Source organism: Cervus canadensis, chromosome 1, assembly GCF_019320065.1.
Source record: "Cervus canadensis isolate Bull #8, Minnesota chromosome 1, ASM1932006v1, whole genome shotgun sequence".
Lineage (NCBI taxonomy): Eukaryota > Metazoa > Chordata > Mammalia > Artiodactyla > Cervidae > Cervus > Cervus canadensis.
In genome coordinates, this window is record NC_057386.1 from 30,278,971 (window position 1) to 30,303,562 (window position 24,592).

At 47.8% G+C, this 24,592-nt stretch overlaps 1 protein-coding gene across 1 annotated transcript in view; it reads right to left on the reverse strand.

Annotated features, from left to right (window-relative positions):
• Positions 1–24,592, reverse strand: part of DNAH9 (dynein axonemal heavy chain 9) — a 277,788-nt gene that overhangs the window by 231,988 nt on the left and 21,208 nt on the right. The window contains exons 7-13 of the mRNA XM_043473954.1: positions 15,634–15,801; positions 13,430–13,546; positions 10,433–10,583; positions 8,936–9,050; positions 4,624–4,692; positions 2,311–2,437; positions 221–476 (exon numbers count right to left, since the gene is read on the reverse strand). Coding sequence (XP_043329889.1) covers positions 221–476; positions 2,311–2,437; positions 4,624–4,692; positions 8,936–9,050; positions 10,433–10,583; positions 13,430–13,546; positions 15,634–15,801 — 1,003 coding nt within the window. The remainder of the gene's footprint in view (positions 1–220; positions 477–2,310; positions 2,438–4,623; positions 4,693–8,935; positions 9,051–10,432; positions 10,584–13,429; positions 13,547–15,633; positions 15,802–24,592) is intronic.

Consider the following 24,592-nt stretch of genomic DNA (forward strand, 5'->3'; position numbering starts at 1 on the left):
CTGTTGTAGCAAAGACATCCAAACCTCCCAGCCACACAGAGGAGGCAGAAGAGGGACGCCATTCCTCCATGTCCTCTCTGCTTTGGATGCATATCCAAGAGCACGTAGTCGTGCTTCAAACCTGAATCAGGTTAACCCGGGAGTAAAGTGAGGTTCTACCAACGTTATTAGAATCTTGACTCTCAGCCTTTTCCCCAGACTCCCGGGGGAGCCCTGTTACCTTCTGTCTTCCAGCTCAGAGTCTCCTCTGCAGCTCTCAGGCGGAGATCGATATCTTGCAGCTCTTCCTGAACTAATGGAAATTCCACCTCGAGCAGAGTTTTCATAACCTTGTTGTACCACATTGCCGTCAACTCCAAATGAGCCACGAGCTGCCGGTAGAACTCCCTGGAGGAGAACATGGCTGCTGCCGTCTCGGGGATGTGCGTCATTTGCTGGGGTTGAAGATAACTCATTTCTCTCAGCACGGAAACCAGCTGGAGGAAAGAGTCGACATGAGTGCCCGCAGTTCAGGGACATTGAATAGCGGTAATATAGGTCAGGACAGAGAAACCCCAGGGGCTTGAGGGCCTTCTGGGTCTCTTTTTGACTTCTGCTTCTACTGGTTCCTTACATCTTCTCTGAGAGGGAAAATTGAGGATCAGGCAAAAGGAAGATGATCAGGAAGCACTAAATCACAAAGGGTAAGAAGAGGAAAACCCGAGAAAGAAGGCGCCAGCGATAGCCGGGGAGGGCTCTAGCTTGATGCTTCTGGGCATGTGGATGATGAAAACAGGGGCTTCCACGGTGGCTCAGATGGTAAAGAATCTGCCTGCAATGCAGGAGAACTGGGTTCGATCCTTGAGTCAGGAAGATCTCCTGGAGAAGGGCATGGCAACCCACTCCAGTATTCTTGTCTGGAGAATCCCATGGACAGAGGAGCCTGGTGGGCTATAGTCCCATGGATCGCAAAGTATCACTTCCCATGATGAGAAGAGTTGGTCCCTGGTTGCGGAGCCATGCTCTGTGGTGGGGGTTGGAGGGTGGGAAGGGGTGGTCAGGGGAAGGATTAGGATCACCCACATACATGAGGACCATCTTCCCCCTCCCCACAAGGTCAGACACGTGGTCACAGACACTGGCAGACTTGAGAGGAGGTGCCCATTGTACAACTTTAGTTGTTAAATATAATTATTGGAAATATCCCTTAGTTTCTGTAACTCTTTCCTGGCATGCTGTGTGCTTTAATATACTAAAGTGAAAGTGAAAGTTGCTCAGTCATGTCTGGCTCTTTTGCGACCCCATGGACTGTAGCCCACCAGGCTCTTCTGTCCATGGAATTCTCCAGGCAAGAACACTGGAGTCGGTTTGCCATTTCCTACTCCAGGGGATCTTCCTGACCCAGAGATCGAACTTGGGTCTCCCACATTGCAGGTGGATTCTTGACCATCTGAGTCACCAGGGAAGCCTTATTCTAAAGCCTTATACTAGGGGGTCAGGAAAGGCGTCAGGAAATAGAAGTCACACAGGACTCTCTGAACTTTTGAGGGGAGGCATCGAGTTTAGTGGGAAGTGCAGAAGGGAAAAGTCAAGCAGATGTGGTCCCGCACAAAAGACAGAGAGGCCTCTGGCTGGGTTTACAGACATCCCATTCTTCATCCCTTGCTAATTTATCGTGTTATCTCTGAGTTGACTGAGGATTGATGCATATAAGGACAAATGACAAAACACGGAGCAAGCCAGAATCCCCCCATCACCAGCCCCACCTCCATATCAAGACTTCTGGGCTCCCAGTTCTCCTTCCAGTGGTGCTGGGACAGCTCATTGCTGCCCTGACAACGCTGAGACAAAGGCTCATCCTTTAGCCGGGAAATGACCTCAGTCTCCTAGTTTATACTGAAATAAGCTCAAGATAGGTATTAAAATTTTAAATGTAAAAAATGAAAACAAAAAATGAAAAAAAGCAGGGACTATTTATATAATATTGCAGTAGAGAGGGCCGTTTCAAATGTACAACCACAAAATAAAAGATAAGGTGGGCCCAGTTGACTCTGATACCAAAAGATCAGTGGTATTTTGCAGTACTTTCTGTTGTGTGACATCAGAGCAAATTCACTGGGCAAGCCTGGAGGAAAACATGAAGAGTGGACAACTTAAGAAAACACTATGCCCTAGGATTCACCCCCCCCCCCCAAAAATGAAATCCAGGGCGCAAATTCTTTTGAGCACCTTTTGCATATTCTTATAAAAAGCCTGTTTGCCTTTGAAATCAGCAGAGTCAAAAATGCAACTCTTTAGAGACCAAAAGGAAATTCCTTCCATCAGACTTACCTGTGGACTAAAGTTGACAGTGATCTGCTTTGTCTCCGGGTCACGTCTCAGAAGTGGCCGTGAGAGGTTGTACTGCGACTTCTCTGCTACTGTTTGACACCAGTCCCCATAAAGTCTTGTTTCATACCTGTGAGATCAGGGACAACGGGCACCTCATAAGCACCCTCCCAGCTTCCCAACATCTGGCAATGGTTAACTGAAGATATGTTTACATAAATAAATGTATATATAAAACAACATCTCTATCGTTGTTTAGTCACTAAGTCATGTCCTACTCTTTTGTGATCCCATGGACTGTAGCCCACCAGGGTCCTTTGTCCATGGAATTCTCCAGGCAAGAATACTGGAGTGGGTTGCCATGCCCTTCTCCAGGGGATCTTCCTGGCCCAGGTATCAAACCTGCATCTCCTGCATTTCCTGCATTGGCAGGAGGATTCTTTACCACTGAACCAACAAGGACGCCAACCTCTCTATATCTATCTTTAATATGTATGTCTCATGAATTGAAGATGCTAATTAGTAAAATATCTGAGTACATTATGAAGTCAGAGTCATCAACTCTGCCAGGCATGACAGCTTCTACAGGTAACCCCTCATTTCTAAAGGTGGCATAACTTAAATCATAGGAGAATGGAAAGAGAGGCTCCATGTGATCTTTGGGGGGATAAGGAAAGGGGCAATTAGTCTCAGTAAATGTTGGAAGAAGTTATCGAGTAAGGTTTGCTCTCCTACTAATCTTCACATAGCTCATGGACATACACTGTTCAGTTATTACACATTGATATACTGGGCTTGGGAGATGAAACGATGAATAAATACCCCGAGACGAACGTAGCTAGTGCTACAACCCCAGGTCAACGGAGGACACAGTGAGTACAACCCCAGGGAGAGTACAGGGCATTAGCCTTCGAGTGGCAGAGGAAGGTGAGTGGGTAGGGGTGATAAAGAGGATGCCAGGGAGGGCCTCACAGAGGAGGGCTGAAGTGATGGTCGGCTGAGTCTCAGAGGACACATGGCGGCTGGGCAGTGATGGGGGAGTGAGTGTTCACAGCGAGAGCAGCAGGGTGGACTAAGGTGGAGTGAAGAGCAGCAAGGCAATATGCCGTGTGCTGGGGTCAGTGAGTAGACGGTAGGTCAGAGAGAGGAGGGTGTGAGGGCCAGGACTGGACCAGGAGGCGAAGGCTACATCAGGGAGCACTTCTGCCTTCTTTCTAAAAATTTATTGGGCTGCACCAAGTCCTAGTTGTGGCATGTAGGATCTTTAGTTGAGGCATATGAACTCTTGGTTTTGGCATGTGGGATCTAGTTCCCTGACTAGAGATGAAACTGGGGCTCCCTGCATCGGGAGTGTGGAGTCCCACCACTGGACCACCAGGGACGTCCCCAGGAGCACTTCTCATTTCACATCAAGGAGGTGACGGAGGCAGTGAGAGGCTTCCCAGATGGGGGTGTGTGGGGACACGGGGTGTGGGGACAGAGGATCCGATGATGATGAGGGCACTGAAGGACAGAGGTCCAGAGCAGGGAGGCTCCTAGGAGCTGCTGCAGCAGCTCAGGCCCAAGACGCTCTGGTCTCTGGTGAAGACATGGGGGGTGGGGACACAGAGGAGGGGGCACATTGGAAGCTAGAATTTGGGAAGTCGAGGGGACAGAACGTGGGTGACCTGGCAGGTGGGGATGACCCAGCTAATGTGTCTCCTCAATGCTAAGTGTGACCACAACTATAATCACAATTGTCACATCTACAGCCCTCCTCTCCTGAATCAGGAGACAAGCAAGTATCAGAGAGAAGCAGCAAGATGTGGGCTGTGTCTGGACCCTGTCCCCTCAAAAGACCAGACAATTGTGAGCCCGTGTAAAAGCTTCATTCTTGTGCTTTCTCCATAAAAGGACTCAGGCAGTATTTTTTTCTAACCTACTATTTCTTCATGCAGTGCCAACTGTCAACTTCTGCTTAGCGAGCAGCGACTGACTTCCTGGGACCCTGATCTCCGGGAGACATGAGGAGCGCCCCACCTCTAGTTCTGCTAAGTTAGAAAACTCACTCCCCTCAAAACTACACTGGAAAAGCACCTGTGTCAAGACTAGAGCCGCGTTCCCTGGAGACCTGATGTTTGCGACCCAGAAGCACTGTATTCACAGGTACCGTGATTATAACATAAAACATGGAGGGACGCTTCGCTGCCGCTGGGGAACATGGACACACTCGGGACTGCATTGGACACGGTAGAGCGGGAGGGGGCGGGGAGGGGGAAACGGGTGTTGGGAGAGGGTTTCAGTTTACAAAAAGATCCAACCGCAGAAGCGGCTTACTTTTCCAGCAAGGAGAGAGTGTCTTCGTATTTTTGTATCATGCGCTTTGCTTCGGCAGATTCCATGCAACTACCCATACAAAAGAGAGAGAGAAAAAATGACATCGAGTTAGAAGTTGAAATAATGATCTGAGTGACCAGCTGCAGCCAGCCTGTAAAGTAGAGATTGAATAGCCTCCCGGCCCAGTTTCCAAAGGCAAAGGCCCCTGAATGAGCCTGCCGCTTTTCCTCCTGAACATCCTCCATTGGCCGCTAGAGGGCACGTGTGCTTCCCCAAAGGCAGGCAGCGGTCAGGTGACAGGACGGCCCCTCTCCTCCAGGGCTCCACCAGCCCCTCTGCCCTGGCCAGTCAGTCGTGCCCCGGGTACATGAAGTCCTTCCAAAACTTAACGGGAGATTGAGACACGAAAGAAAATTCTAGGTGCTGAAGTTTCCTGAATTTAAGAACAAAACTGTATATAACATTATACATTATAACAAAAACTATATAGCATTATGTACATGTATGTATATTTGTATATAACAATGCATATATAAAACAACTATGTATATACACATCCCCACATAGTTAAACATTGTTATACACATAACTGAATATATACTTATATATTTTCTGTTCTCTGAAATCCATCTAGGACATGTAATGGGAAATTCTGCTCATTACTCATTGCCATGGGTTTTTTTTTTGGGGGGGGGGGTGCTGGTGAGCGGAGGTGATTTGTGAGTTCTTTGTTTTATTAACTTATTTATTTATTTTAGGTTGCACTGGATCTTCGTTGCTTTGCATGGGCTTTCTCTGGTTGCGGCACACAGGCTTCTCCTTGCAGTGGCTTCTCTTGTTGCGGAGCACAGACTCTAGGGCACATGGGCTTCAGGAGCTGTGGCTCGCAGGCTCTAGAATACAGGCTCAATCGCTGTGGTGCAGCTGCTATTAGCAGCTATTTAGCTGCTCTGAGGCACGTGGGATCTTCCTGGAAAAGGTACTGAACCCGTGTCTCCTGCATTGGCAGGCAGATTCTTTACCACTGGCCACCAGGGAAGCCCTGCCATGTTTATATGAGGACCTCTTGCATCCCCAAACTACAGCACATACCACACACATACACACACATAGACACACACGTGCGTATACTCGTATGCTCATGTGGGCAGACACACGCTCAGAGGCTTATCCAGGTCCACTGAGGACCACAGAGGTGCTATTACCCACACCTGCTCCCCGGTTCTGACACCTCTTTACAACACAAAAAGAGAGTCCAGCTCCTGGGAAAGCTGAAGTGTCCGTAATTTTCAGAAACCTTCACATGAACTGTGTTGGAGGATCTTGTTTTTTCTGCTGGCAAAACGAGGCAGCTTATTGCAAAGATTCTTTAAAACCCATTTGCTCTTTAAGCCAACACAGGATTTCTTCACAAGCTCCCCCGAGCTTCGATGAAAGCCCTCACGCCTGCAGAGAAAGCACTGGATTTCCTGGCTTTTTTCCCAGTCACTCGATTCCCTTTCCTGGTGAAGGAGCAGAGGCGTCTGCAGGGCAGCGAGGACCAGGGGGTAGGTTCAGACCTGGTGGGTGGGTTCAGACCAGCCCTCCCATATGAGCCCTGGGGTTTCCACAAGTCTCCTGACCCCAGATCTAAGTTTCTACCTGAGAAAGAATGAAGCTACATATGACCCAGAAATCCCACTACTGGGCATATACCCAGAAAAAACCATAATTCAAAAAAAGATATATTCACCCCATTGTCTACTGCAGCAGTATTTACAATAGCCAGGGCATGGAAGCAACTTAAATGTCCATCAACAGAGGAATAGATGAAGATGATGTAGTACATAGATACAATGGAATATTACTCAGCCATAAAAAGGGATGAAATGGAGTCATTTGCAGAGAGGTGGATGGACCTACAGACTGTCAGATAAAGTGAATGAAGTCAGAAAGAGCAAAATATTGAATATTAATGCAAATATGCACAATCTAGAAAAATAGAAAAGATCATCTTATTTGCAAAGCAGAAATAGAGACACAGATATAGAGAACAAACATGTGGATGCCAAGGGGCCAGGGGTGGTGGTGAGATGAACTGGGAAGTTGGGATTGACATATACACACTACTGATCCTGTGTATAAAATAGATAACTCCTGAGAACCTACTGTGTAGCACAGGGAGCCTTCCTCGGTGCTTTGTATGGGAAATGGGAAAGAAATCCAAAAAAGAGGGGATATATGGATACCCATAGCTGATTCACTGTGCTATACAGAAGAATCTGACACAGCAGTGTAAAGCAACCAATCTAAAAAAAAAGAAAAAAAGGAACAAGTTTAGAGGTGAGAGTGGCTTCTCACACCTCAGCCCCTGTGACTCCCCTAGCAGGCTGGAAAAGCCGCAGGAATAAGTGCATCAAACTCCCTGTAGGTTCTGCTTTACTTCATGGTGAAGAGTTGACAAACCAGTTCATAAATATATGATAGAGTATATACACAAATGTGAGTTCATGATGAAAACCAACAGAGACTTTCATGGAAGAAGTGGAGGATGTCGTGGGGTGCCACTCAGATGCCCTCGTTGGGACCACCCGCCACCCCTAATCTCCCTTCACCAGGAATTCGGGGTGCTGGTGACACCTCCCTCTTTGGGAACAGTCTCAGCCAACCAGACAGAACTGCCTCCTCTCCCAGGGCCACACCTCCCCCCACATACACCCCACAGCCACTTCCAATGACCAGCTGATGGAGGAGGACAGAGGCCAGGCAACCCTAAAGGGTCAGACCTCCCCACGGGACAGGCTGAGGTCTGCATGCAGCAGTGCTGCAGCTCAACTCCTCCTCTGCCTGGTTCCCGCCCCTCCTCACACCCCTCCAACACCCTGCCCCGGGCACTGGTCCCTAAAGCATCCCTGTTAACTCCTGCACGCACGCCTCGGAGTCTGCCCCAGGGAACTAGACCAGGACAGCTCCCGCAGGACACATTCCCAGACAAAGCCCTGCCACCCTCCTTGGCTGTTCTCATATCTTCTCCCTCCCACCTTGCGGAAGCATACTGGAGAAGATGGGGGCTCAGTTGGACTCTGGACCAAGCTCCCTGTGACTGGAGGAGCCCCTGGGGAGACTTCTGGGCAAGGACCCCTGGGACTCAGATGCCTGTTCCATTTCTGTCTTTGTTCTTTCTGGACTCCAGGCAGGTCACCTCACTTCTATCTGCCTCAGTGTCCCTGTCTGCAAAACGAAGAGCTCGCGCAGACAGAGTGGATGCAGTAGACAGATCTCCCAGTGGGCAGATGTGACCCCCAGGCACGATGGCTTGACTAGTACTGAGTTTGAAAAAAAGACGAATACTTGCTGGTTCTAAAGCTGGGTGTCTCATGCTTGTGAGACAAAATTCCCATTTGTTTTAATCACGAACTCACATTTGTGTGTATACTCTGTAATATATTTATGAACTGGCTACTAAAAGTGGTTTTGACTCCTCACCATGAAGTGAAGTATAATCTGCAGGGAACCTCCAGACTTTCAGCTTCTTTCCAACAGTTGGGAGATCTCTCCATTGCATTGTTTCTCCTCTTGGCATTAGATGGTGTGGTGGAGGCTCCCTTCAGACCCTAGCCTGGTTTGTTTACTGTTATTTAGTTGCTAAGTCCTGTCTGACTCTTTGTGACCCCATGAACTATAGCCTGCCAGGCTTCTCTATCCATGAGATTTCCCAATCAAGAATACTGGAGTGGGTTGCCATTTCCTTCTCCACCCAATCCTCCTGACCCAGGATTGAACCCACATCTCCTGTATTGCAGGTGGATTCTTTATCACTGACCCACCGGGGAAGCCCTTGGCCAGCAGCTGCCTGATTGCTATGAACTGAATGTTTGTGTCCTCCCCAAGTTCAAATGTCGAAGCCTAAAGGGAGGCCTTTGGGAGGAGATTAGGTCACAGGGCAGATCCCTCACAAATGGGATGAGTGCCCGTATGAGGAGAACTCAGACAGCTCTCGAGTCCCTCTGAGGACACAATGGGAAGACGGTCATCTGTGAGTCAGGAAGCAGGTCCTCCTGAACAGACACTGAATCTGCCCACACCCGGACCATGGACTCCTCAGCCTCCAGAACTGAGAGAGCGGGATTGCTGATATTTATAAGCCCACCCCCGCTGCCCCACTCTATGGTATTCCTGAATGGACTAAGGCACTGGCTGATTGTTGGAAATGGAAAGAAAAGCAGATGATCTTTGTGCCTCAAGGAAGTGAGTTAAGTTGCCATGATGCTTGAAATCCAGAGAGACAGTGGAAGTGTGAAATGAACCTGCGTTTCAGGAACAGGGTACTCACGGGTGTGTCATGCGTCTAAAGTTGTCGAAGGGACCCTGGATGCGCTGCCTCAGCTCCCGTGCCCAGCGGAGGCCCCCGGCCACAGCGGGCATGTTCTTGTGCACGGCGGAGAATCCTGGGGACAGGGCACAAGCAGACTGAAGCAAGGCTCTGGCCCTGAGCCCCGCTCTGCCCACCAACAACCCCCTGTATCATGGGGGTGGTCCCATTCATCATAGGGATGGTCCCAGACGTCATGGGGAGAGCCCCACGTAAAGCTGAGGCCAACAGAATTTCTGGATGACTTCCTCAGGGAACTCCATCCTTAATGACCTTACTGTGAAACCTGTTTATAGATAGAGGGGTCCTGTTACTCCAGCACTTAAAACTTTTGAAAATTTCCCATTGCCTGAATAATGAACTCTGGATTCCCTAATAGGGTGCTCAGAGAACTTCACAACCTGGTCCCAAACTCAACGGCTGACCTGATCTCCCTGTATACCCCTCGTTTGGGCTGTGGGCAGGTCCGACTAGTCACCTTCCATATTCTTTCGTGCCTTTGCTTCCAAGGCCACGGCCTCTTCTCTCTGGCTGTCCATCTCCCCACCTTTCAGAGTCCAGCAGGAGGCCACCATCTCCATAAACTCTCCTCCCACCTCCCAGCCCAATTCATCCTGTTTTACTACATTATCTTTTTTTCTTGTTGTTTTGCTTTGTTTCTCTCTCTCTCTTTTTTTTTTTTTGGCTGTGCTCCTTGGCATGTGGGATCTTAGTTCCCACACCTGGGATTGAACTCATGTCCCCCCCACGGTGGAAGGACACAGTCTTAACCACTGCATTGCCAGGGAAGTGCCTTGCTACAGTTCTTTATAACATTTATGCCAATTGTGTTCCTTGAAGAACCACCTTTTAGGATTAATTATTTTCTCCCCTACCCTGGCCAGCCCCTGAATGCAGTGCCCACAAATGGACCTTGCAAACACCATGGCCTCCAGAAATGTTTGCAAAGCTGAAGTGAAGTGGTTGACTTTCAAACAGACAAGTCAGGGAATCTAAGAATTGCAATAACAGCAGAGATGCCACACCTCCGTGTGTAACTGCTCATTGTCAGACTCCTGATGGTTCCTCCCTCCAAAAGCATGGTTGATAAGGCACTGAAAGGGATGAGAACCTTTTCTCAGGCATGTGCAAATCTGCTGTGGAACTGAGGTATGTTGAAGATGAATCAGTGTGGAGACATGGATCGAGGTTCAGCTCATACATTACGCTGAGGTTTCCGCTGACCAGAGGCAGCGGTCAGGACTTCACCGGTCTGGGTCAGTCTGCCAATCCTGCCCCAGACACGGGGAAATGCACAGTTCGGTGAACTCGACAATCGCTCGAGATGGTCTGGAACTTCATGCAAGAAGATCGTGCTTTTGGAAAATGTCCTAGAGCCACAGCAGATGTGTAACCAGAGGACCTGCGCCCTTTCTGCTAACAGACGCCCCCATCCAAGTCTCCTGGCAGCAAGCTTACCATGCTCTGCCTCCTCCTGGACATGCTGACTGTGGATCATCCTCACGGCGTCCAGATCCTCGCTGAACATGCGTATGAGCCCCAGGTATCTTTCAGAGGCATCCCGTGCTACCACTGGTCTCTCCAAGAGGTTTCCTGCTATGTCCAGCATCTGCAAAAGAGGCAGAGGAAGATGGGGAAATGTCACAGACCCAAACTTTCCATTGTTACATTAATCCTCTAGCCCGGTTTTTTCCTTCATACGTCTGTCCACCAAGGTAAGAGGATCATGGATGGACAATTAAGAATTGACAGAAGAAAGAAAAATAGTTGGCAGATACTCATAGCCTGTCCATCTCATCTTTGTTTCTGAAGGAGGGATCCCTGCATGCTGAATGACCTACTGGACCCTTGTCTCATGTTGTGAGAAGCTGGGTAGAGGGCAACATAAAAAGAAAATGAAAGATGTCAGAAAGAGTAAGCTGATACACATCATAAAGACCTGATACAGAGACAGAGGGTGATGATGGAGAAGAAACAAGAAGCAAAGTGGGCTGGCTGTTGGGGAGAATCGGGAGGGCTAAAATTTGAGAGTGGGGGCAGGAAAAGAGTTTCAGAGAGCAGTTGCTCCCAGAAGGCAGTGGTTTCGAGGACACTCTGAAGATGCTTTATGTGCATCATGACTGCCCCGCCCTCTTGGAAAGAACAGCGGGATCAAAATGCTGAAATGCTTCTCGTCATCTCCTGGTTGCTAGACTGTTTATCTGATTGTGATGCTGCCCTGAGACAACGTCAGGGCAAAGCGGATGACTTCAGTTGTGTTTAGGATACAACAATATATGACTTCTAGGACCACTCTGTTTTCCAGCCCCAAATCACCCAGATCCCAGGAGACAGCAGAAAGGAGCTCTCCCTCCATGGAGGCATAAGCAAGCAGGTCTCCACTGATTTCTGGCTCAGACATCCTGTTGGGAGGTACAGACGGGTGGGCTGAGGGACCACTGCAGCCAGCCTGCACCCTCTAGTGTGGGTTCTCTGACCCGGACATACTGCTTCGGGCCACATCCTCTGAGGCACAACTAGTGGTCGGATGGTCTTACAGCAGTAACGGGGTATCTGGACTCAGGGGATCTCTCTGTCCCTACTCCTCAACCTGAAAAGGCACTTCTTTGCATGAAATTATGAACACAGGAGCTTTTGTTTGAGCTAAAGGAGGAAGGAAGGGCTTTGGTTTCTTGTTGGTGAGATGACTCCAAAAAGAAAAACCAAGCAGGCAGAAGGGACTGAATGGCTGCGGGTCTCCTACAAGGTGCATAGGCTGGGTGGGGAGCTTGGTGAGAAGAAGAGTCAGAGCCCAAAGAAAAAGGGCCTGCTTCTGTGAGAGTCCTTTGAGACTCAGGGTGTGAGCAATGCTGCTTCAGGACCTGGTAGTAAAGGGTATGCGAAGTTGGAAAGGCTTTTCTCTGTTTCTGCCCAGAATCGTGCTCCATCACGAAGGGCAAGGATGGGAGTTTTGGAGTTTTGGCATAAACAGAAATGCTGTCATGGTGGGGATCATCAGGACAGCAATAATAAGATCCCGAAAGCACCTTCCTGGGCAGAGGATATTTTTAAGGGAGACTGTAGACAAAGACATTGCAGACAAAGATGATGTCAAAGACAGAGCAACTTGAGAGTGTATGTGAGATCCTTGAAGACATCTTGAAATTCATGGTGCACAAGGATTTACCGAAGAGATGGTGCTGGACATCCTCAAGGTAGAAACGGGGTTCCAGTGTCACCAGTTACCTGAGTGGTAGCATCCCAATTAGCCCAATTAGTGCTAAGTCACTTCAGTCGTGTGCAACTCTCTATGACCCTATGGACCACAGCCCGCCAGGCTCCTCCATCCATGGGATTCTCCAGGCAAGAATATTGGAATGGGTTGCCATGCCCTCCTCCATGGTATCTTCCTGACCCAGGGATTGAACCCATGTCTCTGACATCTCCTGCATTGGCAGGCAGGTTCTTTACCACTAGCACTACCTGGGAAGTCCATGGTAGTAATGATTATGACATAATGGCAAATATTGCTATTATTGTTTTATATAAGCCCTTCTCTTGAAATTAAATAGTTGGAGAAATTCTAAAATGATTCCTATGTGAGTTATGGAGTAGCAGGTATGGAATACACATGTATATTCTTGAGTGAATTAAATATATATGTTCCCAGTGTTCTAGAACATCATAGACTCACCATCCTGGGGTTAAGCCTCTTCTGTGATTGTCCCATCAGTTATCCAGTCTGTGGACATGTTCAGCGCCTGAAAACTTAACTACCTCTCTAGGAAGTTTATTCCATCTTTAAATAGCGTTAGCAGAGATCAGTTTCTTCTTTTGAGCCAAAATCTGCCTCCCCATAACCTGATTGGTCCTGGTTCTAATCCTTCAGGCTTTACAGAGTAAGTTTCTTCACAGTTTGTGGAAGACCTGCTCTGTTTCCCTAAGCCTTCAGGTCTCAGGACTAGGTTGCTCGTTTCTGTAGTCATTTATCTACTCATCATCCTGAACTTTCTCCTGCACATTCCTGCACCATCTGATCTGGGCAACACAGGGCAAGGGTCCACATCTTCTTATTCTAGTTACTCATGTTTCAGTGGTTTGCTCCAGCCTGAATTGACCTGATGGCACCTGTTAAAATAGCCCTGGTGACCACAGCAGGCTTCTTCACTTTTAATAGGCACCCAGGTTACAGGTAAGGCCCAAAGAGAGCAATCCAGAAGAAATTCAATTACAAGGTATTTTTATATCATCAAGTTTGCAGAAAAGCCTGAGCCATCAACTTGAGAAGCCCAGTTTTGCAGGCTCCAGGCTCCCTCGCCCTGGGACACCCACAGTACTGCTTCTACTAGACCAACAGCAACAATTCCTCTCTGCAGGAACAAAACAGCTGGAAGTGTAAGCTTATCCCCATCTGAGAGGGCAGGGAGAGTGAAGCACTGCTGGGAAAGTGGGGGTAGCTCCCCCTCCAGTACAAACCTTAAAGGCATGCTCCAAGCCAGGGGCGTCATCGAAGGCCTGAATAAAGACAGTCCCCAGCCTCCTGTCAAGGTCTTCTACTCTCTGATTAAAGTCAGAGATGTCATTTTCAAATTCCTGAAGAGACAGCAAATGGACATAAGAAAACACGATTTTCTGAAGGACAATCCCAGAATGCTTTTTCCTATTAATCTGTCACACCAAGGATATATTTTGATTTTCTACAGTTCACTATGGTGTGCCCCAGTGTTTATCCACATAGACAGTTGCCCTATTATTGCAGCATTTTTCTCCTAGACTCTCTAGTATTAGCGTGTGCTAGTCACTCAGTTGTGTCTGACCCTTTGCGACTCCCATGGACTGTAGTCTTCCAGGCTCCTCTGTTCATGGAATTCTCCAGGAAAGAATACCAGAGTGGGTTAGCCATTTCCTTCTCCAGGGGATCTTTCCGACCCAGGGATCAATTGAACCCAAATCTCCTGCATTGCAGGTGGATTCTTTACTGTCTGAGTCACTCGAGGCAAAATGGTAAAGAGTCGGAGGTGAGGCTGGTGCCCTGTCCCCCTCCTGTGTCCCCACTTCCAGCTCCTGCAGCCCCTTCTCTCTCACCTGCGGCACCAGCTCAGGCCACCCTGAAAGCCACCTTGGCAGCAACAGCCCCAGCAATGGGGCTACTTCATCACTACCCCTGACTTCCCTTCCTCCCTCGAGTGAAAATCCTGTTCTCTTCAGTGTAAACAAACTGCTATGGCTATTAGGAGAAAAGTAAGCTAATTTAACAACTATACACTATTTCTTCTAAATACACTTAATTGCTTAAGACAGCAGCTAGCCATTGCCCCCACGGTTGCCAAATTTAGCAAATAAAATTACAGGACACCCGTTAAATTTAAATTTCAGATCAACAATGAATTTTTTTTTTTTTAGTATAAGCCTGTCCCAATTAACTGTATTTTATTCAGCAACACAGAGCATGCTCTTTCTTCGAATGTAGCGACTTTCAGAGAACATTGATTTTCAGAGAAACATCTCTAATTTGTGAAATTATTATGTCTTATTATCGCTTTACAGTAGCTATGCATACTCTTATGAAAAGATAAAGAAAAGTAGGAAAATATAGTAGCATTTCGCTACTTCCCAAACCCAACTAACATTGGAGCACACTTCTCTATGTACAGGATTTTGTTTTGTACTGTTTTATCACATGGTAGAAAACATACAGTATAGATCCTCATTTATATGCCAACTTTTTTTCTACTTTAAACTAATAGAACTTTTAGAAAGTTCCATTTCCTGGGTTTGGCCAGCTAAGATCCCCCTGGACAATGGAAGGGGGCTCCCAGATGGCTCAGTGGTAAAGAATCCACCTGTCAATGCAGGAGATGTGGGTTCCATCCTCGGTTAGGAAGGTCCACCGGAGGAGAAAATGGCAACCCACTCCAGTATTCTTGCCTGGAGAATTCCAAGGACAGAGGAACCTGGTGGGCTACAGTCCATGGGACCGCAGTCAGACACAACTGATGACTGAGCATGAACGCAGACATTGGAAGGTGCTCAGAACAGATTCTTGCTCAACTGCTTTTTCCTTTTCCCTCAAATACTCTAAAATCCCTTCTCCAGTCCTTTAGCCTTCCCTTCTCGGGGAACGCCGTTCCCTGTGTCTGTACTGACCCTTTTGCTTCTTTTGGTTCCTGTAGTCTTGGACTCACTGGTCTCAGCTCTCCTGCGCTACAGGTGGGATGTGGACTCCTGGGTCCTGATCCTGGAACATGCAATGTTGGCCCTTGCCTCATCCTGAGGTCTCTCTTGGGAACTAGAGTCTGATCAGAAAACTGGGCTACTGCGTCACTTACCCCTCTGCAGGCCACTAATGAAATTCTGCCTGGGTGTGCCTGGCCTTCACACAGCAGGTGCTGCTCCAAGCTTAAAGTGGCTGCAGCCTCCACCATCACCCCTTCTCCATCTCAGCATCTCTGAAACCCTGGGTATCTTCAGTCCGAAGAAGTCAGCAGTTGGAAATCACCCTCCCCTGACTTCTCTCCTGACAGACAGGATAATTAAGAGTGGTCTCTGCCGATAAAACCATGGGGACCACAGAGCCAAAGAAAATGCACAGGGGAAATCCAAGTAAATACCCAGGCTAGAGGCTGCAGGCATCTGAGAAAAAGAGACAAATCTTGCAAGGTAGCCCTTCCAAGCCCTACCATGCTTTGGAGATCCAAGCAGTTGTAGGAAGACTCTGAGAAGACCCTGTACATCTCTTGAAACTCGGTGTACATCTGCTGGGCCTGCTGGCTCAGGGCACTCCCTCTGATACCACTGAACTCAAGCTTTCCCAGTTTGTGGAAATCCAAAGTTGTCTTCAGAAGATCCTGTGAAGACAATTTGCAATGGAATTAGGATAATGAGGATGATAACAACAGTGGATGATGCGCAAATTGGTATAGGAAGGGCTGAAAATTATATGGGGGTGGTGGTTGCTTAGGAAAATGTGAAGCTTGATTAGTTTTGTAACCTTATTATTAGATTGGGCTGATATAAATAACTCTTGGTGACACGCGATAACAAAGAGAAAATTCCAATAAATAAAATTTACTCGCACACAAAAACCAAATTTATGCTTCAACCTCTTCCTGTGTTCTCTCATAAATAATAAAATACAATAATAACACGAATTACATGGCTGGTGGCTTTATTCCCATTTAGGAAACCAATTTTAAATGGACCGTGTTGTGTGGTTCCAGAATGACGGCTGTCTTGGTAGGTGCTGACAGGAAAGTGGATCCTCTGAGTAGTCCTGAGGACAAGCTCAGAGGTGGCGCCAACATTCTCAGCAATGACTTCTGCCAAGAAAAGACATGTGAGGGGTGCCCTTGCTGGGCGTACCTGGGACCGTAGACCCTGTGGCCGGCTGGGTGTTGGTGGGTGGTGACCCAACATCTTTGTATCGGGATAACAACAGTGAGAGTGAATCAGGTCAGTGCAGGCTCAGGACGGCACCCGGTAAATAGGCAGTGAGTGTGTGTGACTGTCACCACTGACGTGGCAGTTCCCAGCAGGGCTCGGGATCAAGTGACAGGTCACAATACAGCCCAGAGCCCCGGGGGAGTGATGCTGCTTGAGTCCATCCAGGACGCTTCACTTCTGACAGGATAGGAGCCTTCAAGACATCTCTAACTCTGCATCTAACGTATCTATCACGACTACCCATTGAAAATCACAAAGTCTCTAGATCAAGGCATTCTTCCAGCTGTACCTTCCAATCTGTGTGCTTAGCTCTTCAGTAGCAAAGAGGGAGATGGGGGTACCTTTGTGTCATTTTGGCAAACATGTGACATGGACCCCTGGGAGGCAGTCCTCCACCCCGAGGAGATTTGAACGGCAATAAGAGAGAAAAGCGACCCAAGGTGGGAGGAGAAGGGGACGACAGAGGATAAGATGGTTGGATGGCATCACTGATTCGATGGATATGAGTTTCAGTAGACTCCAGTGATGGACAGGGAGGCCTGGCGTGCTGCAGTCCATGGGGTCGCAAAGAGCGGGACACGACTGAGTGACTGAACTGATGAGCCAGGGGCTGAACTGGGAGAAATGAGGAGAAAGAAAGAGCCAAGTGAAGGAACATGTATACCCAAACCAGGAGATCCTGCCAAGGATGGGGAAAGGGGGTAAGCTTTATTTAAACACACGTTTGACTTTGTATGCAGGGAGGAGACAGCAATCAACTTGATTCAAATGAAATGGACTTTAGCAGTAATTTGAGTCGTTCTGATAGGAGAAATGTACTGTGCTTGTGCTGTGGAATGTCATCTCGGTACCCATTTTTCATAAGTTTGTGGATGTTAATTTCAGTTTTTAGGAGGTACCATCTAACCATTTTAAAAGACAGATGCATTTCAATATGTTCGATTATGTAAAAAAAAACTAGATGACTATTTTTTTATACTTTATTTCTCAAGAATTCCTGAAGCACAGTCCTGGGTGGTCACTGAAAGTTGCTTCATTTTCAATCTAACAGGTAAATCATAGATATTGTTGTTTAGTCACTAAGTCATGTCCGACTCTTCTGTGACACCATGGACTGTAGCCCACCAGGCTCCTCTGTCCATGGGATTTCCCAGGCAAGAATACTGGAGTGGGTTGCCATTTCCTTCTCCAGGGATCTTCCAGACCCGGTTCAAATGTGCATCTCCTGCATTGGCAAGCAGGTTCTTTACCACTGAGAGACCAGGGAAGCCCCAAAAGAATACTTACATAATCATTCTATTTTTGGAGAAACTCTGGTCACTAGAAACAATGGATATTTACGTTGCTTAACAAACACATGATGGGCAATACATTTATTTAGGGTTCAGTTCAAGGTCTTAATCCTTTCCTTACACCTCCCCTCAATAAAAGAGACTCTTACCCCACTTTTCTCCTACACTCTGTATACCCTTCTCCTGCATAAACTTTTCTTTAGAACTCTTAATCACTCTCTGGCATTATACTATGCTATCTGGGATTACATTATATTGTTTATTTCCTATCCACCTTTCTCAGTAGGTTGTAAACACCCCAGAGATCCCACTGTATTTTCCATCCCTGGAAGAGTCCCAGATGCTGAAGAAATATTTGTTGAATGAAGGAAGATGTCATCTTTGACCTCGGACTTAGCGACAGTACCTCCAGGAGAAGGTGACAGGGTGGTAGAGACTCTAGGAACATTGGACTCAGAACAATTAGATAAAATAAAGAGAATTAGATAAGAACAGAGAATTAGGAAGCAAGGCAAAACTGTGCCTTTGAATGTTTGATGAGCTGTGGTCAAGTGCAAGGCAGAACCTTGCATGGCCCTGAGCTGAGGGCAGAACTAAGGAAAGTAAGTGAACAGGGCAAAGCAGAAGATCTGGGGTCAACCTGTAGGCTGAACTTACAAAGTTTCTGATTTTTGACCATATTGACCTACAAGAAATGGCAGTTTCATGTGGTTCTACTCCACGAAACAGAACCATCGCATGCCTGGAAAGGTCCAGCCATACACTGGGCTGCTAACAGAGGTGGTGAGCTCCCCAGATCTGGGTGGATTTCACAGCTCTTTTCTTTTCTGCTGCACTATGCAGCAGGTGGGTGTCCCAGGTGGTGCCGTGGTAAAGAACCTGCCTGACAACATAGGTAGATGTAAGAGACGCGGGTTCTATCCCTGGGTTGGGAAGATCCCCTGGAGGAGGAAATGGCAACCCACTCCAGTATTCTTACCTGGAGAATCCCATGGACAGAGAGGAGCCTGGAGGGCTGCAGTCCATAGCGTCGCATAGAGCTGGACACAGCTGAAGTGACTTAGCATGCAGCATGTGGGATCTTAGTTCCCCAACCAGGGATTGAACCCATGCCCCCTGCACTGGGAGATCAGAGTCTTAATCACTGGACCGCCAGGGAAGTCCCCCTGGGTGGATTTTAAAAGTCTGATGTCATGTCACAGAGGTATCATAAAGAAGATTCCTGCATCAGGCAGGAAGTCGAATCACATTAGTAGAAACAGACTTACAGAAACAATGGTGACTATATCTTTGGTTCTTAAAATATTTAAATGTAAGCTCCTTCCATTGTTTATTTAGAAGTCCTCACAAAACAGATAAAAGGCCATTTAAACCCATGAGAGATTTAGATTAAATTTTTAAAATATTCATTTTTATCCATCACCGTTGTAAACACACAAAATCCATGATGTTGTATTCAGGCTGAAAATGTCAAGGTCAGGGGTAGGACACAGGGCATCATGGGAGGAGTGCTGGGGCACAGATCCCTGGGTTCACACAGCCCTGTTCTACCGTTCACCAGCTACGTGGCTTAAAGCAAGACATTTAATTTTTCTAATCCTCCTTTTCCTGACCTGCAGATGAGTTACAGTTACAAGGGAAGTGCCTTTGTACAACTTCAATAAAAGGTGTGTGTGCATGCTAAGTCACTTCAGTCATGTCCAACTCTTTGCGACCCTATGGACTGTAGCCCACTAGGCTCCTCTGTCCATGGAATCCCCCAGGCAAGAATACTGAAGTGGGTTGCCATTTCCTCCTCCAGGGGATCTTCCCTACCCAGGGATTGAACCCGCATTCCCTGCGACTTCTGTATTACAGGCAAATTCTTTACCTACTGAGCCACTTGGGGAGCCCTCAATAAATGGTGGGAAAAAAAAAGTTAAAGTGTAGTCACTCAGTCATATCTGACTCTTTGTGACGCCATGGACTGTAGTCTGCCAGGCTCCTCTGTCCATGCAATTCTTTAGGTAAGAATACTGGAGTGGATTGCCATTTTCCTCTCCGAGGGATTTTCCCGACCCAGGGATCCATCCTGGGTCTCCCATATTGCAGGCAGACTGAGCCACCAGGGAAGCCCTCAATGAACGGCAGGCACTGTAATTAATTAGCATCACCCCAATGTCATTAGATCAGGTTAGTGCCTAAGAGATGTGCACAGAAGTTGATACTCAGGTGCTCCTTTCCAGGCAGAGGCCACAAAGAGCAGGGGGGTCCCAGGCAGCTGGCTGGATTGACTGGGTCCTATTCTTCTGAAAACTGTGCAACCTTTAATGGGGTGATGTGGCCCCACAAACAGCAAGCCTGTTCTCAGGAGAGGCCGCGCATCTTAAAAGAAATGTCTTCAGAATTCATTAAGGGCGAACACAAAGCAGACATTCACAGACGAGAATCTCAAAAGGTCATTGGGAAAAAGACTGTTTTCTTTACCTTCTGAAGGCGGTCGACCTTATGCAGCTAATGGTCTCCTACGCGACCGAGTGCTCAGGCCCGGCTGAAAGGGAAGCGGCCCAATTAGACCCGAATAAAAGGAGCTGGCGGAGGGGCTGGAGACATGGAAAGAGCAAGGGAAATGTGGTAGATTAGGTCAGCTTATTACCTAACTGCCTGCTAATCACTGCGCACGGAGCCTCAGCAGGAAAGCGTCTCACCTCCAAGAGAATCACAGCTTTATAGCCATTTCACAGTGAAAGAGATGGGGGTGCTCTCCAAGCTGCTTGCTTACTGCATTGTTGGAGGGGAGAGGCTGGGGGTGGAAACACAAACAGGGCAGCTGCAGAATCTGCAATGTTACGGCACAACAACAAACTGTGTGTGTGTGCGCGCATGTACTGTGTGTACACAGTGTATGCATGCACACCTGTGTGTGTGGTGAGTGTGTATGCGCGATGTGTGCGTGGTGTGTGCAATGTGTGGGTAGTACCATGTGCATAAGTGCAGTGTGTGTCTGTGTGTGTAGTGTTGTGTGTGTGTGTGTAGTGTGCTGTGCCATGTGCAGTATGTGTCTGTATGTGTGGTGTTGTGTGTCTGTGAGCAGTGTGTCTGTGTGTGTGAGTGTGGTGTGTGCATGCATGTGTAGCGTGGTGTGCTTGTACGTGCAGTAGGTGTCTGTATGTGTGGTGTTGTGTGTCTGTGAGCAGTGTGTCTGTGTGTGTGTGAGTGTGGTGTGTGTGCATGCATGTGTAGCGTGGTGTGCGTGTATGTGCAGTGTGTCTGTATGTGTAGTGTTGTGTGTCTCTGAGCAGTGTGTCTGTATGTATGAGTGTGGTGTGTGTGTGTGTGCGCATGTGTAGGATGGTGTGCGTGTATGTGCAGTGTGTGTATGAGTGTGGTGTGTGTGTGTGTGCATGCATGTGTAGCGTGGTGGGCGTGTATGTGCAGTGTGTGTCTGTATGCGTGCTGTGTGTCGTGTGTGGGTGCACAGGTGCATACTGAAGCACGCTGCAGGAAGGCAGGGTGGGGAAACAAAATCCAGAGGCAGCGGAAGACTTTTCCATTTGATTTTCGACTGTTCCTTTAAATTGCCAAGATTGTACATACTTTCGGGATTTCCTTAGTAAGGCCCTTTCGTGGAGTGGGAATTATAATTTTACCCAAATGACTTATTCAGGAAAAAAAAAAGACTGAGAAATCATATGGTAAAAATAGTCTGTGCAAATACAGAATAGAGTGTGTTGGGGCAGAAGAAAACTATAAAACCAGTGTGGGACTCTAAAAAGGGAGGGAGGGAGGCAGGGGAACAGATCTTTGTAACTGCTGGGAGACGTCTGTGTTTGGTGGAAAGACAGTGCTTGGAACCCTGTACCCTGGGGTATGAACCCCAGCTAAGCCTTGCTGAGCCTGTGACTCTGGGCAAGTTCATTTTTGTGTCACACGTGATGGTGCTCATTTGCCAGAGGTGCTGTTACCCAGCTCTTTCCAAGGTTCTAAGGCTGCAGTTCTGACATGAGATTGGCTCTTGAAAGATGTTAATTCTTTCTTGGTCTGTTCTTCCTTTCCCTCCCAGGGGTTAGCTCTCTAAGAGATTAGCTGCATCATGGGGATGGTGAGGAGGAGGAAGAGGAGAAGGAGGACAAGGTTTGCAGAGAATGCAATTACTCCACATGCCTCTGCAGGCAGACCTGCAGGACAGCTCAACACCTCTGGCCAAGCAGTCCTGCCCTCACCTTCATTTAGCAGGTGCCCAGAGGACTGATGCTGAAGCTGAAGCTCCAATACCTTGGCCACCTGATATGAAGCACTGTCTCATTGGAAAAGACCCTGATGCTGGGAGAGATTGAAGGCAGGAGGAGAAGGGGACGACAGAGGACGAGATGGTTGGATGGCATCACCAACTCAATGGACATGAGTTTGAGCAAGCTCCAGGAGATGGTGAAGGACAGGGAAGCCTGGCATGCTGCATGCAGTCCATGGGGTCACAGAGTCAGACATGACTGAGCGACTGCACAGCAAAAGAGGGGAAACATCCATATGCACAATAAAACTTTCTTGTTTCAAAGAGAAAAAAAAAGGCCAGGCAAATCAGAGGGGAAAATAGAACAAGAGAGATTAAAAACCAGCCCTAAACAACCTCAACCTTGTGAGCAGGCAGAGAGGAAAACACACTGAAATCATTTTACTAACTTGGCTTCATGTATTTATTAATTGCAGCTGCCCATGGTTTAGGGGCCATGAAGTATACAGAATGGCAAGATGAATAGGGCTGGGTTCATGCTAATTCTTGCTAGAGAGAAGCAGATTAACCCCATCTCAAGCAGGCATCGATCACGGAGATACACAGAATGTTAACTAAAGGGCGATGTGAAATATGCCCAGAGCCGATCGATAGCCTGTGTCTTGCTGCACTGAGTTGAGTGGGGAAGAGACTGGGAAGACAGGGGGCAGGGGGCAATCTGAGCAAATGTTTAGGAGATGAACGAGAGAGAAATGCCCGGACGAGGGAAAGAAACAGCCACAGGAAAAGGCAGACTCAGGGAAATGCAGGGTGAACAGAGAGTTAAGAGAAGCTAAACAAGAGGAAGGAAAATAGAGAAGGGGAGGGAGACCAGCAGGAAAGGAAGAGGGAAGAGGGAGGCAGACGAGAAATGAGTGGACAAAAGAAGTGGAGGCATTTGGCCTAAGAGCAGAGAAGTGAACCAGAGCCAGGGACAGAAAACTTACGAGGGGAACAGGAGCAGGACCGGGTGACATCCATCTCATCTTCTAATTAAACTGGGACAACTGCTTTTTGCTTTTTATGCATCTGTGCACTGATTCAGAAAGAAAAAGCAGCCAGAGAGTGGACTCTTGCAAGGGTAATGACTCCGGGGAGGCTAGTGGCTAGGGCTGCTTGTGGTTACTGAATAAACCCAGCAGATTAGGCGCTCAATGTCAGGATAGCTGTCTACATGCAAAGTCACATCATTAGCATGTGCAGAGCTGAGCCCTGCTCCCTGGCTTCCACTGCAAGGACTATCCTCAGGGCTAGGGAGACTGTGAAGGCGGCTGTCTGCCCTGGTCCCCACAGTGGCCAGGGGCAGGCAGGAGGGAGAGTCTCTGTCACCTCCAGTTAAAAGACAGTGAATGGGTTGGTGTTGGAGAGGAGAGGGATGGAATGGAGAAGAAGGAGAAGAGAGGCTGCTCCTCAAGGGCTGGAGTGGAAATGGTGCCAAAAACAAAGCATTTAGGAAAAAGCTAGGCGTTAATTATTTATACTCTCCGTGATCCCAGAGAAGGATTTAAGGTACACCTTTCATAAGATCTAGGGTCTGGCCTTCTGGCTCATACATTTTCTCTGTCTCTGTTCCCACCTTCACCAGTCTTCGTTTCCCCAGAGAATTCCTACTACAGTTTCTAAATTTATTTCCTCTTGTGCTCCCCACTTTCTCAGAGGCCCTCTGGGTTAGGAACCCATCCTTCTTGCTCCCAATATCACACCAATTTTGCTTTTATCAGGCTTCCCTGTGGCTCAGATGGTAAAGAATCTGCTTGCAATGTAGAAGACCTGGGTTTGATTCCTGGGTCAGGAAGATCCCCTGGAGTAGGAAATGGCAACCCACTCCAGTATTCTTGCCTGGAGAATCCCACAGACTGAGGAACCTGGTGGGCTACAGTCCATGGGGTCGAAAAGAGTTGGACACGACAAAGTGACTAACACACACTTTGCTTTTATCATGGCATGTAATACACCTCAGGGAAGCTTCAAGATTTTGTTGTCGTCCCATCCCTGGATCTCCTCCATCAGTCTCTGCCCTTTGCATGTCTTCTGGTCCGTGGGCTTCTTACAGGCAAAACTGTACCCTAGCCACCGTCCTACCCCCGGGGCCCTAGCTCAGAGCCTGGTACGTGGTGCCTAGAGCATGGCAGTCGTGGAACTATGCTTTGGGGGCTGAAGTGAAGAGATTCCATCTCATCTTCTCTAATCCTCATAATCGCATTGGTCTGTGCCACTTATCACCACCTCCTCCCAACACAGCCCTTCTCTTCACCCCAAATCTCTGCTGATCATGGAGAAAAACATGCTTCTGATTCCTTCTCAGTCTCCTTGGCTATTGTCCTAATCTTGACCTTGACCCTGCATCTCCCAAATTAATTTTATGATAAGTATTTTGTTTTGTCATACCCACTACTCTCCCTGCAGAGTTTCATCAGTGAACACAGAGCTGCAGAGCATGCGAACACATGGTAATCACACTAAATCCTGAAGAGGAAAACAGTCAAAAGAGAAAGGCTCGTGTTTTCTTACCTTGGTCCTTAAACTAACGTTCGCATTGACTTTTAAACAACTCGGGGACGACAGTCACAACTCTGAGCAAAAGTCGTATTTCATTTGTACAGGGATTCATGCTAGTCTTGGGCTCCCCAGGTGGTGCAAGCGGTAAACAACCCA